Source organism: Fopius arisanus, unplaced genomic scaffold (assembly GCF_000806365.1).
Source record: "Fopius arisanus strain USDA-PBARC FA_bdor unplaced genomic scaffold, ASM80636v1 scaffold00173, whole genome shotgun sequence".
NCBI lineage: Eukaryota > Metazoa > Arthropoda > Insecta > Hymenoptera > Braconidae > Fopius > Fopius arisanus.
The window spans coordinates 147,476-160,204 of record NW_011887912.1 but is presented as its reverse complement, the minus strand read 5'-3'; the positions used below and the strand labels follow the sequence as shown (position 1 = coordinate 160,204).

The 12,729-nt window shown below is 43.0% G+C and overlaps 3 protein-coding genes across 4 annotated transcripts; 1 reads left to right on the top strand and 2 right to left on the bottom strand.

Moving 5' to 3' along the window:
- Nucleotides 1–1,099: 1,099 nt before the first annotated feature.
- On the top strand, nt 1,100–7,841 carry LOC105272431 (uncharacterized). Its single transcript, XM_011314572.1, has 9 exons — nt 1,100–2,994; nt 3,084–4,045; nt 5,431–5,600; nt 5,846–6,023; nt 6,124–6,308; nt 6,409–6,719; nt 6,893–7,004; nt 7,088–7,270; nt 7,328–7,841. The coding sequence occupies exons 1-9, from the start codon at nt 1,364–1,366 to the stop codon at nt 7,646–7,648; spliced, it is 4,053 nt and encodes a 1,350-aa protein (XP_011312874.1). The 5' UTR covers nt 1,100–1,363; the 3' UTR covers nt 7,649–7,841.
- mRpL10 (mitochondrial ribosomal protein L10) lies at nt 7,834–12,499 on the bottom strand. 2 transcript variants are annotated; one of them, XM_011314574.1, is made up of 3 exons: nt 12,366–12,499; nt 8,180–8,692; nt 7,834–8,101 (listed from the first exon to the last, which is right to left on the bottom strand). In XM_011314574.1, exons 1-3 carry the CDS (start codon nt 12,385–12,387, stop codon nt 7,887–7,889), a joined length of 750 nt encoding a protein of 249 aa, XP_011312876.1. In that variant the 5' UTR covers nt 12,388–12,499; the 3' UTR covers nt 7,834–7,886. The 2 variants fall into 2 exon arrangements, with proteins under 2 accessions (XP_011312876.1, XP_011312877.1); XM_011314575.1 differs by lacking the exon at nt 12,366–12,499 and adding an exon at nt 12,034–12,275.
- baz (bazooka) lies at nt 8,861–12,027 on the bottom strand. Its single transcript, XM_011314573.1, has one exon. It carries the CDS (start codon nt 11,816–11,818, stop codon nt 9,206–9,208), a length of 2,613 nt encoding a protein of 870 aa, XP_011312875.1. The 5' UTR covers nt 11,819–12,027; the 3' UTR covers nt 8,861–9,205.
- Nucleotides 12,500–12,729: the final 230 nt, after the last annotated feature.

Here is a 12,729-nt window from a genome sequence, read left to right as displayed (position 1 = left end):
GAATGTCGTTGGTATAATTAAATTTTTCATTCCTTTGCCGTAAGTTCGATCGATAAATGAAGTCAAGAAAGAGGAACGTCCAGGAGACACCCTCGGGAGACTCCTGAGCAAAGTCATTTTCGTTTCTCCCGGAGTTTTCCTCCTGCGAATAACCGGAAATTGTGCGGGGACTTTATTCAGTGGGAAAGCGTTCTCCACCTCCATCGCATTTCAGAGAAGCTGAGAAATAATGGAAAAAAAGGAATCTTTTGACCGGGGCAAAAACGGATTTTAATTTCTTGGTGAGGACCACTCGGAAATGCACACCACCCACTCAGTCTAATTATCCTGGCGTGAATGAGTCATTATAAAATGATATAGCGTCTGAGAGAAGAAGAAAAATTGCCCAGAAATTTATTGGTGGAGAAAAAAATTTTCCTGAGGTATTTCAATCTGTCGTCAGATTGTTTTCACAACTCCACTTTCTTCATTTTTCAACGAGTTCGTTCTCCCAACCGGAATTTCCAGATTGATTTCTCTCCCTTTTTCAATTATTTCTGGAGCATACGCGAAAAGAACGAGGAGCATTCGTGTCTGGAGCTATTTTTGCATGCAAACGAGACGTCGTTTGACCCTTTACCGTGATCCAAGCTCATATTTACCGTTCAAACATTCGAGGCCAGAGCTTTCTATCCAGAGTGCTGACATCTTCGGCTGAATGGCTGAACGCTATCAACTCTTATTCCCCTTAAAAATTAATATCACCCGAATGCATGACTGAATGTATTAAAAATTCACGCCTTCATTGAAAATCCAATTATCATTCAACACGAAAAATTAAATTCTCTTGGATTTCAACATAAATGAGAAATTCATGGGTAATGTAAAAATCTTCCCCCATAATTCCTCCAAGAACAACGAAACCTTCAGGTTCCCTCAAAACCCCTTGGGATCAAAAAAAGAAAGCAACGAGTGAAAAATTCACGATTCCACGTTATGCTTTAGTCGCTGTCGGGACATGAAAATAGCAGCGGACAAACAGGGCAGTAGTGGAGGAAAGGGGAGCATCTAATAATAAAGACTGAAAAAGCCACGACCGTCGTGAGTTCACCGAAGTCCGTTCGTAGGTTCTCCGTTGTCCGCAAACTGCTATTATAAAAAATAAATGACCGTGAGTACTCATGCCGATAATTACTCACCGAAAAAAAAATTCCGGTATTAATCACCCCGATGAGGGGATCAGGCGGCGATAGTGAGAAAAATTCTAAATAAAGAAGCACCAAGGATTGGACGTGGTAATCGTCAAGTGGTAGGGGATGTGCAGTGCGAGTAATAAAGAAAAAAATCCAAGAATTCATCACAAGTGAGAAGGAAGGAACAAAGTATGGTTGAGCTTAACGATTGCAGTGGCGAGGAGTGCAGTTTATCCTCGGCTCGCTCCGGTGCAAGTCCCCGTTTTTCAATATTCAAGTGGTTCAAACGTTGGCCAAAGCCCCAGGACAATCCTATCACCAGCATAAATAACGGGGAGGAGAGTGTGTTTTCAAGCAGTGACAGCATTGATACGTTCTACAGTACAGCGACAGTCCGGAGTTTTGCATTCCAGGCGAGTCCCCCAGGTGCTCCAATCCACCAGATTGACATAAAAAGCCAAGACCCCACGAAAGTTGGCCCATTTGGTGACGGTGCCGTTCGAATAATCGAGAAAGATGCCAGCAAGTTGACACTGAATGTCGCCACAACATTACCCGCCAATGTTCTGCGCAGGCGAGACATCACTGCCCGTTATTCCCTACAGACCTGCACAGGTGCATTTGGCTCCTGCGGTAATATCAGTCACCAGAGGACGAGTATCAAAAGAGGTGAGGAACGTGGAAACGTCAGGCGAGTCCACGTGAGGGGAAAACGACGTGCACCAAATCCACCGGGTAGGCCCAGAAGTCTTTGTGAGGTTCAGGGTTCTGGAATCCTGGGGGCTGGAAAGCGGAAGCGACGACCAGCACCCAAACCACCGGTGCATTTGGTGAAAAAACGAGATATTGGAATGGATGGTGAGAGGAGTCAGGGGACTGGTCAGAGTATCTTTGGTGAGGGCGAGGGGAGCAGGGGCTCTGACTGTGGTGCTGAGAGCAAAATCATCGAGGGAAAGGTCAGGTCGAGTGATCAAGAGATTCCGAGTGTCAGCACTGATACCCTTGTCCTTCGTGGTGGTGTTCTCCTGCCGAAGAAGCAAGTCTCCTCAGCTTCTGGCCAGGTTGTAGGTCAGAGCACCGCGATGCCCCGACCTTGGTACAAGAGGAATGTCTTTGAGTACTCGAGTGTAAACAAAGAGTGTTCTAATAATGTCGCGGTAGTAGCTGCTGTGGATTCCTCCAAGGGCAATGAGGAGGGCTCCATCAGGCACTTTTTCACTCGCTCTGACAGGACCAAGGAGAGAAAGAGGGACATCAAGAGGCAATCTGGTCTCTCCATTCTCACCAACATCAGTGAACTCGATAAGGAGGCAGCTGCTATTGTCCAGGAGGAACAGGCTAAATCACGAGCTGCTATGCTACTGGAGGCATCACGCCTCGGTGAAATCGAGAGGAGAATCGATGGTAATGAGGGTGTTGTTCAGGACATGGTAACTTCCGTTATGGAGAATTCACCCAGGAGGGGCACCCGCGCTCTCATCTCCAAGTTCAATGCCATTGGGAATATTACCAGAGTCACGGTGAACACGAGTTTCTTTGCTAAGCGTGATGGGAATAAGGCAGATCCCGGGGAAGATTGGAGGAGACGTAGGATCTCGGAGGGATCAGGAGGAGACAAGGATCTCAGCAAATACTTCCGAAGTCATCGGGAGGGTGGAGCGGCAGAAAAAAGCAGCCCGAAATTTGGTAGAGACACAAGAAGAGCCCTCAATGCCGAGAGAACGGCTTTTTTCACATCACACCTGGGGGAAGGTCAAAGGACTACCACTACATCCACCACCACCACCACCACCACCACCACCAGGGATAGCCTCAAATCTGGGTAAAGTCGATTAAATTTTTTCATGTTAATTATTCCATGTGCTAATGAATTATTATTGTAATCGAAGAGAAGGGGTTTATCTTTTGCAGGAAGAGCTGCCCAGTAATGGATGTTAGCAATCGTCTCTCAGCCCTCCAGGATATCATTAAAAAGCATTCATCCCCGATATCCCCCCGATCTTCAACTAGCAGCATTGGAACTCCCCGAGACGATGAAAATAGTAGTGGAAGTTTTTCAAATTCTCCAAAACTCGATGGTAGCGGAGTTACCGAACATCGAGATACACGTACGGAAAAGTTTGACGAAGTGAAAACTAGTGCTGAAGTTATTCAACGCGAGTTTTCCCAGATATTCGAGGAGATCGACAGGCAATTGAGTACGAGTAAGTTGAAGCTTGAACAACGACGATTGGTGGATGGTAGAAATTTCAAGAATAGTGATTCGTCTAACCAGGTGAGCAAGGTGTTGGATATTCTCGTGGAGGCTGAGAATCTCAGGAAGAGTGAGAGACAGGAGAGGAAGGATAAGTTCGAAAGAACAATCGCTACTTCAGAGGACAAAGTTGTCGATCTCAAGGAAATGCTGAAGGAGATGAAGCATTCACTCCCCAAACGTCCGAAGCCGAAGAGAACGGAGGAATTGAAGGCAATTCCATCGACTTCCAGGCTCCTGGAGCCAGTCAAAGTGATGGCACCGCCTGTCCTCCAAATGGCACCAAAATCACCAAAAATCGAGAGGCAAAAGGTCTCCTTTGGGGTGCAAACCAGCGGAAACCTCCGAAGAGTTGATACCCCCAGGAGAGAAGTGGAAAAGAGGCCCTCTGGATTAAATGGGAAGACATTTCATCTCATGAGACCCAGAGAATTTGCTGCCATCGAGGCCATCATGACTATGAACAACAATCAGGAGGAAAACACGTACGCTAATGTCGTCGAACAATCCATTTATGCCAATGCCATGGTTTTACCCTCTCGTACCCACCAGGAGGTAGGTCCTCACAGGAAGACGAGATCAACACCTCCACCTCATATACAATTGCTTGGATCCACCGGTAGGTTCACTATCCCCTATTTTCATTTTCATCTTAGCCTGGTGTTCTTTATTTTTTGCGCATTCGAATGATTACCAGCCTATTTATACGTATTTATGATTCAGACGAGAGACTCGTGTCTCTACCTATTCGACTGTTTTCGTTTCCCGTCGTGTTCTACTTGTCTCGAAATACTGTTTTTATTGGACGAGAAATGCCCTCAACGCCGAGGTAAAAACACAAAAAAAATATCTCGGAGGACTGCATTATTCATTATGCCCAGGAGCAAAGATGTTCCTCGCATTTTTTTTACGCATTCTGGGAAGTCGTTTTTCATGAATTAATTGTCGAGATTTTTTATCTTGAAAAATTAAAAATATTCTTCTAGCTCCTTCAATTGCTTAATTGGACTTGACCAAAAAAAAAATACGAGAATTATGCATTCTACCGGTTTTTGTTGAAAAAATGGCGTCTGTAGAAAACAATACCTTTATCTCGAAAGCGTCCATTGGAAGTCCTCAGTCCACAAACACATCACGATCACTTTCACTTCACAATCACTTTCACTTCACAATCAGTCACCGATATCACCACCGCACTAATGATTTAAAATATTTATTATTACAATAACTATCTGTTCTTCTCTGTAACAAAGCAACGCGTCACTCCCGGTTTGCCGCTCTTTGTAACGAACGCCGCGCGTAGCGCCCTCTACATGGACGCCACATTTCTCGATTCGTTATTCGTTTGTTTTACATTAAATATTCATGAACAAAGAAGTTTATAATTTTTTATGCATTCTCGGATGTCATTTTTAATAAATTAATTGGATTTTGTTGAAAAAATACGGTTTTTGTTGAAAAAATACAGTTTTTGTTGAAAAAAAACGATTTTTGTTGAAAAAAACGGTTTTTGTTGAAAAAAAATTGCGTACGTAGAAAAGAAGGCCTCCCCGAAGACCGCCATTTGTAATATCACTCTCACTTCACAAACACTTACCGCTGTTACTACTACACTAACGTTTTTCAAATATATTTATTATTATAATAACTATTTGTTCATCTGCAATGAAAAAAACACTCCCGGCGTCTCACTCGGCCCAACCGTCTTTGTTGTCGAACTTCAACTGACGCCCAGCGTGGCGTCCTCTATATCGACACGAAATCTCCCCATTCGTTCTTCGATTATTACATCGAACGCACGCCGGCTATTATATTCGTTGTAATCTCACTCTCGTTAACAATACCGCACACTAGTAATTGATTTTAGTTCACTCACCTGAAGCAGGACTCGATAACATCGATTTAGTATTTTTTAAATCGTGTACAAACGCGTACGAATTTTTATTCTCGAGAGAAAACACTGAAATATTCTCGCAATGGATGACAATATGAATCCTTTGGCAGCCGATCGACTACTGATACAACTGGAAGAAGCTGTTGCCTCGAAAAATCATCTACAAACTACGGGATTCGCCAAGGAATTGACTAAATTGGAAATGCCCTGCCCGGATGTTTTCAATGTTAATATGTTTATAGAAGATAGACTGGCACAGCAGGGGCCGATTCCACTACAAGTACGTGAAATTCAAATTAATAATTATTTATTCTTTCTTTACTTTTGGTTATCCTTAGCTGAATAAATTCGCGATTCAGTAATCGTGCAGATCGTCCTCTGTTTCTCACATTGCTAACGCTTCCGACTACAGCTGAATTATTATTATATTAAATTGAGAGAACCACAAATAAATTTTTCTTCATTTCACAGAGAACGGGATTGAATTATTAAATTTACAAAATTATTGCACTTCCATTCTTGTAGCTTCCCGTCACAATGCGTATCGGAGAACTGAAAGACAAGATTTCCCAGGAATTCGAAATTCCTCCAAATCTCCAGCGCTGGATAATCGCCAAGAAATCAGCGGACGACGATAACTCCACACTTCAGGAGCTCGACGCTAAGGAGGGGCTGCCTATTTTCCTGTACCTCGCTGCACCAGGTGGGCTTCCAGCATATCTGCGTGGATTATTGAATTCTCCTTTACAAACATTAGAAATATAATGATCATGACTCGTAAGTGAACGATAATTAATTTTTAGTATTACAGATCGATAATGAGACGGTGCCTGCTGTAGTTGCTCTTGAGGATGACAAAATAAAAGAAATTCAAGAGGAAGTTGATATGCCTATTGTAGAGGAATCATCTGACGATGAAGAGGCCCACGTGATTCCTGAGATTGTTACGATGGATAATCTAGCAATCCCAGGAACTTCAAAAATTCATGTACGAATCAATTTTTTTCAAATATTTCCAGCTTTTACAATTTCGTTATTATATAATTATCCCATCTTGCTTTAAATTCTCTGGTGATCATTCTTCTTAGGATGAGCCTGTCGAAGACGACAATGACGTGGAAAAGCAAGAGGAGAAAATTGCTGCCATTGAAATTGAACCTGGGAATGAAAAAACAGAGGCGAAAGGGGAAATAATTCTATCCCATACTGATACCGATTGCAATGGAGAAGGTGCAGTTGGAATAATAGAGAGTGCCAAAATGGAATACAGTGAGTTAATGATGCTGGAGAAATGTGGCTTGGTGCCAAACATTAATACGATCGAGTGCCCAATTTGCTTCATTACTTACGGGCCACTGGAAGGTGTTGTTCTTCGAGATTGTCTGCATACGTTCTGCAGGTAATTAAAATTGTATTGAGTTAATTGTCAAATGAATATTATTATCATCGTCGCAGTTCATCAAAATCTCAATGAACTTCAATAAAAAATGAGAGGAAATTGGATAAATAACTCAATAACAATATTATCTCTTCAAATTGCTCTTGAATTTTCATTAATCACTCGTTGTGTAGAGCCTGTATAGAGAACACGATAAAGCACTGCACGGAGGCAGAGATCAAGTGTCCATATATAGACTTCGAATATACGTGCGAGTCAACACTGCAGGAACGAGAGATAAAGGCTGTGAGTATTTTGTGTCTCGTTTAATGTGCTTTATTATAATCCATTATTCTATTATAATTTATTTTGAATTTATGTGGTTAAAGCTGGTTTCATTAGATGTGTACGAACAACATCTAGCCAAGTCAATTTCCCAAGCTGAAAATAATGCTGGGCACAATGCATTCCATTGTAAGACACCCGATTGTCCTGGATGGTGTATAATTGATGACGACGTCAACAATTTTCTGTGTCCTGTTTGTGATTCGACCAATTGCCTCACGTGCAGAGTGAGTGAATTCTCCTGAAAATTATCAATTGTTGAATCATCCATCATGTTTTTTTAGGTGATTCACAATGGGAAGAACTGCTGGGAGTACCAGGAGGACGTGAGACTCTTTACAGACACTGACGAAGGGGCAAGAAGAACAGCCGAAATGTTGAGAGACATGTTAGACAGTGGAGAAGCAATGACCTGTCCAACGTGTGCAGTGGTTATCATGAAAAAATGGGGATGTGATTGGATTCGTTGTTCAGTGTGTAAGACCGAAATATGTTGGGTGACAAGAGGTCCAAGATGGGGACCTGGTGGTAAGGGCGATACCTCTGGAGGCTGTAGATGTAATCCGGCAGGAAAGTGCCATCCTCGTTGCAACTACTGTCATTAACATTGAACACTTACTTTATCAATAATTACCGCTTAAGAATTACCATGGGTTTTAAAATATTACGAGTTATAAAAATTCAGCATTAGGCAGTAAACGTTATATTTCATCTATGGATAAATATGTTTGTAATGCTTTAAGAGGAATGTGAGGAGTGGATTCATTCTCTCCCAAATAAAAGATAATAATTTTGTCACATTGGTTTATTAATTTCTTATTCCTAGAGTACGATAAATTAAATTCAAGTTTCTGGCAAAGGATCCTTTGTCTCCCCTTTACCAATCTGTCCCAGACGTGTGACAAGTGTCTCTTGATGATGTGTCAGTTGTCTGCACAGATTAGCACCAGCTGCTGACTGCAGCGTTTGTACCAATTGCGTTCTGGCTGACGTTATATCCATACTGCCGTACTTCAGAAAATCGTTAACGTTCAGCAATCTACCATCTAGGATACCAGCTGCAAAAATAAGTCCTCGAATTGATTTATTTTATTCTCCACTCTATTCCAGCTTGTACAATAATTACATTGACTCACCCATTAGTATATATTGGGGCCATTGCTTGATGCATTTCCTCAATTTTTCAACATTTGGTTCGGGACCGAAGATGATAACACCACGGGAACAGAATAATGGGAGAACAGCTTCATATGGCGTTCCCGTGAGAGCAAATGTGGATATCTTTTCCTCCCAATACTTCAGACACATGTTCTCCCGTTTCAAGGCAATTCGGAGGTCCAACTCATCCTCAGCCTTTATGGAATTCTTGTGAAGAAATGCAATCATTCTAGAGTTGTTGTACCAGTTCAAGCACTCCTTCGCCAGAATCATCTCGTAGGGATGGGGCTCCGCAATTTTTTTCTGTGCCTTCTTGACATTTCCACACAATTCCCAGAGTGGGGCTCGCTCGCGTGGTGCAGGCCAAAACGGTGTGACGAACTCATTGAAAACACCTCTCGTGTAAAAAGGCTTTCTGGGCTTCTGAATGTTGATTTTACTCTTGTATCGTCGTTGTTCGATAACCAGAGACCGCTGGACGCAGCGAAATACTGAAAATTAAAAAAAAAGAAAAACATTTAAAACCAAGTCAGGAATGCAAAGTATTGCTCTGATAAAATTCCAATTGCCTGTTTTATTCTCTGGATTCTCCACTCTCGTTTCCACCTGAATATTCCATATTTTTTTCAAAACAATAATTGAAAAAAAAAACGAAACAATTGAAGAACTCGTCAGTTGCATCGTGCAAAGAAAAAAATCATTTATTGTTTGCAAAATAGATTACATGATTCGATTCAAGTACCGATATAAAAAAAATAGAATAATATGTACACAGAAAAAAAAAATCAATGACCTCCCGACCATCGTCACCTCATCCTGTTTTTTCATAAGGCACTTTGGAACATTCAACATGAAACTGATATTTCTCAATAAAAAAATTAATCGTGCAAGTTTTACAATTGTATACCTAACTCCTACATAAGTACATGATTAATCAGGAAAAAAAATGGAATAGTCTCGCCACGTACTGCCAACGATTCTCAAAAATAACTGTTATAAAATCATTATGCAATGTAATTAATAGTTCCACTGCAGTAATTGCTAGTCTCATGCCTGCCCTCGATGTTATCCCCAAAATTCAGGGACTTTCTATTCTTCCCGAGCCTCAGCATGGACCTAATGCCTCCCTTTTTTCTGGACCTCTTGTATCTCTCATCAAGAGCTGAATTGAGTGAAGCTTGCTTGACATCCCCTCGACTATTGGAGAATCCCTCTCCCTCCTCCTTGAACTGCCCATTGGAGACATTGCCATGTCCCTCATCCACCAACCAGTGCTTCCTAGGCGATATGTACTTGCTATTGCATCCAGGAATGGTGTAAATATATTCGGCTTTGGCCTCTGAATTTTTCTCGAATCTCTCAAACTTCTTCCTAGCAGCCTCAAACGAGCTCTCACCCTTCTCCTCCCGCACCTCCCTCTCCTCCTCCTTTTTCTCCTGCCCCTCCTGACTCTCCTTCTCCCTGCCCTCCCTGATCTTTTTATTCCTCTTATAGGTGTCCGTGTTCTTAGCATCCAACGCAGCATGTCGTTTTTCAGACATGCTCTGCCTGCCCAAGGCATCCCTCGAGAATTTCGCTGAATTAAATTCCTCGAGTGACAACTGACTGTCATAATGACTATCCCGCTCGTCGCTCTTCTTCTCCTCTGGATTCTCACTGGACTCCTCCAGCAGCAGCTCCTGCTCCCCAATCGCCACCTTTTTCCCTTCGATCCACGTCTTATTAGTCGCCAAACAATAACTCTCATTCCTCAAACTATTCTTATTATATTGTTCAGTTAATCTATCGATAACTGGATTCCAGGGTGACGATGAAGATGGCAACATCCCCTCGTCGACAATTTCCTGATTCACTCCATTCTTATCTGATTTTCCCTCATCCAAAACATAAATACTGTTAGCAGTCTCAATTTTACCGATACCATCACAATTATCGTACGAGGGTGAGACTCTCCTCGCTATTGTCAATGTTATTACACCAGTGACTGAGCTGTTTGTATTGAGCATGGCACTCCTCAGTGTCTCCATAGCCTTTGAATTTGACAAACCAAGCAGAGATTTGCCATTGACATTGAGCAATTGATCGTTGGTACGTAGACGACCGTCTCTAGAAGCTGCCCCACCATTAAGTACTGATTTTATAAAAATACCAAGGTCCATACTCGAGTTGTCATCGGTGCTGCTGGTTTTACCCTTGACACTGACCCCAAGTCCAGCCTTCTCCGAATCGTGTACTGGTATATCCAGTGTCAGTATCATTCTATTTTTCCTAGGGGATAGGACGACATCGTCCAAAGGCACTTTAAAAGGCGTCGTTGGAGGTGACTCCTCCTTGGGCACTGCCTTCTTCGGCGAGAATCTCATCTCCTGGCATATTGGCTTATCGGGAGTGACCTCAGTTGTTTCTGTACTGGGTACATCCTCCTGTCTTGACACTGTAATCCTGACTTTTCCCCCTGGAGGGATGCTCCTCAGCAGGGAAACGACGTCATCCTGACTCTTGCCAGTCATCTCCACATTATTCACCTCAAGCAGTCGATCCCCAGGTCGCAGTCGTCCATCCTCAACCGCAGGCCCTCTTGGAAGAATATTTTTAATATAAATAGGACAATGACCACCCGCAGGATTATCCCTCGTGGTAACACTGAACCCCAGGGGCTCAGATCCCTTGGTCAACTCGATCTCAATGATTCTCCCAATTTTCCTCGTGTTGGCATTCTGCAGTAAATGATAAGTGCTACACTGAAGTCTCCTGCTATCCGCTGCCTCATCAGATTTATCAGGAAGCCCCTTGGGGCCCATTTTCTCCAAATTTTTTCTGCTCTTGACAACCGAAATTCTGAGACAGGGCTCTGTCATGCAGGATCGAAAGATCTCTTCGACTTTATTATACGGTATCCGAAGAAGACTGTGGCCGTTGATTTTTATGATCTTGTCGTGGAGATCGATCTGTCCATCCTTGCCAATTCTCCCATTGGGCTCGATGCCCTCGACCCTGAGCCCCTGGTCATCCCCAGAGAGGTCGTGACAGGGAAGCCAATGAATGCCCAGAGGACCAGCATCATTCTTAATGACAATCTCACGAATCTCGTCCCTCATCATCGACGAGGCCTCACTTTTATTGGAGAGCTCAAAAGCTGCCTTGGCATCCTGACCCAGGGGTTCTCGTCTCCTGGACTCCCTCGGCAACGATGACGCCGAATAAGTCGTCTGACTTGGTTCCCTGGTGGACGTGGCATGCATGGACAACCTCTTGCTCTCTCGTCTCATCCCCGATGACACTCGCCCATGAACGTCAACATGATGATGAAAGAAATCCGGACTATTAGTCCCCACTGAGCTAGCACCATCTCCACCCACGTGGGGCACCTCATTGCCACTGAAATGGGCGACAATCTGCTCCCGATCATCAGCAACATCGCACAGACGATCATCGGGATCGAGCAGTCCACCTCCAGTCAAGGATGACAATGACGTTATGGCAGGACCAGGATCTGTCCTACCAGTGGCCTTGCGATACCTCAATATCGCCTCGTGCATCAAATCACGCACCAAAAGGGTACCATCGCCACAAGGCACCACAACTCTCACTGAATCGAAACACACCGTCACCTTCATCTCACTAATATCATATTACAATAATTACGTTCTCTCGTCGTTTCGTCTCTCTGGGCAAATCCAGTGATCTTTGTCTCATCTAGATTGGAGTTCACTCCAGTGCGTCACGATTACCATGTAAGTAACTTGGCATGTTAGTCACGTTTAAATGATACATTTGGTACTCTTATTATTTCGTTACAACACGTACTCGTCATTCACTGCGCACCTCATACCGTTTTCCATGGATTCCTGATGTTTTTCCAAGGAGATTTTTTTTGCAACTCCCGGTTGGAATAGTGGAATCACGAGGGGAATGCAACTCGGTGGGTTCTACGTACGAATACGCCCAGTTTTCAGGTGATTACAGGGATTTTTTTTTATGTTTTATCGGAGTTAAGCAAATACACGAGATAGACGCACACGCCATTACGAGTGTTTCTGTTCGAGGATCGTTCCTCGGGGGAGGGGTCGTCGAGAATGCGGCATTAGGTCGAAATTGGAGAGGTTAGTTCATGGTTATTAGGAATTTTTCCAGTGATTCGACAGGTTATTAAGGGAGTTTTACCTTTTGTTGTGATTAGAGACATTTTTCCCCTCTTTCGCTCTTTTTTTATGTTGTCTAGGCTGGTGGCAATGATTTTTCCGCCTCCTAGACTCGCTGCGTCCTTGTTTACCGACACTGAAACACGATTGGTTCGTTTCCGATTATGTTTCCATGATTTCACATAATGGAATTTTCAGAAACGACTCTTCAATACGCACGCGTGGGAGTTTTGGTGGGAAATTCACTGATCTTTAATTATTCTGTTTGAATTTTTTTTTCGTTCTGTTATTTTTTATAAATATAGTGTAGGATAAAGTTAAATAGATATTCGTATATTAAATCGAGCTCAAGGCATTTTTCATCCATTTGTAAAAAATTTATTTTG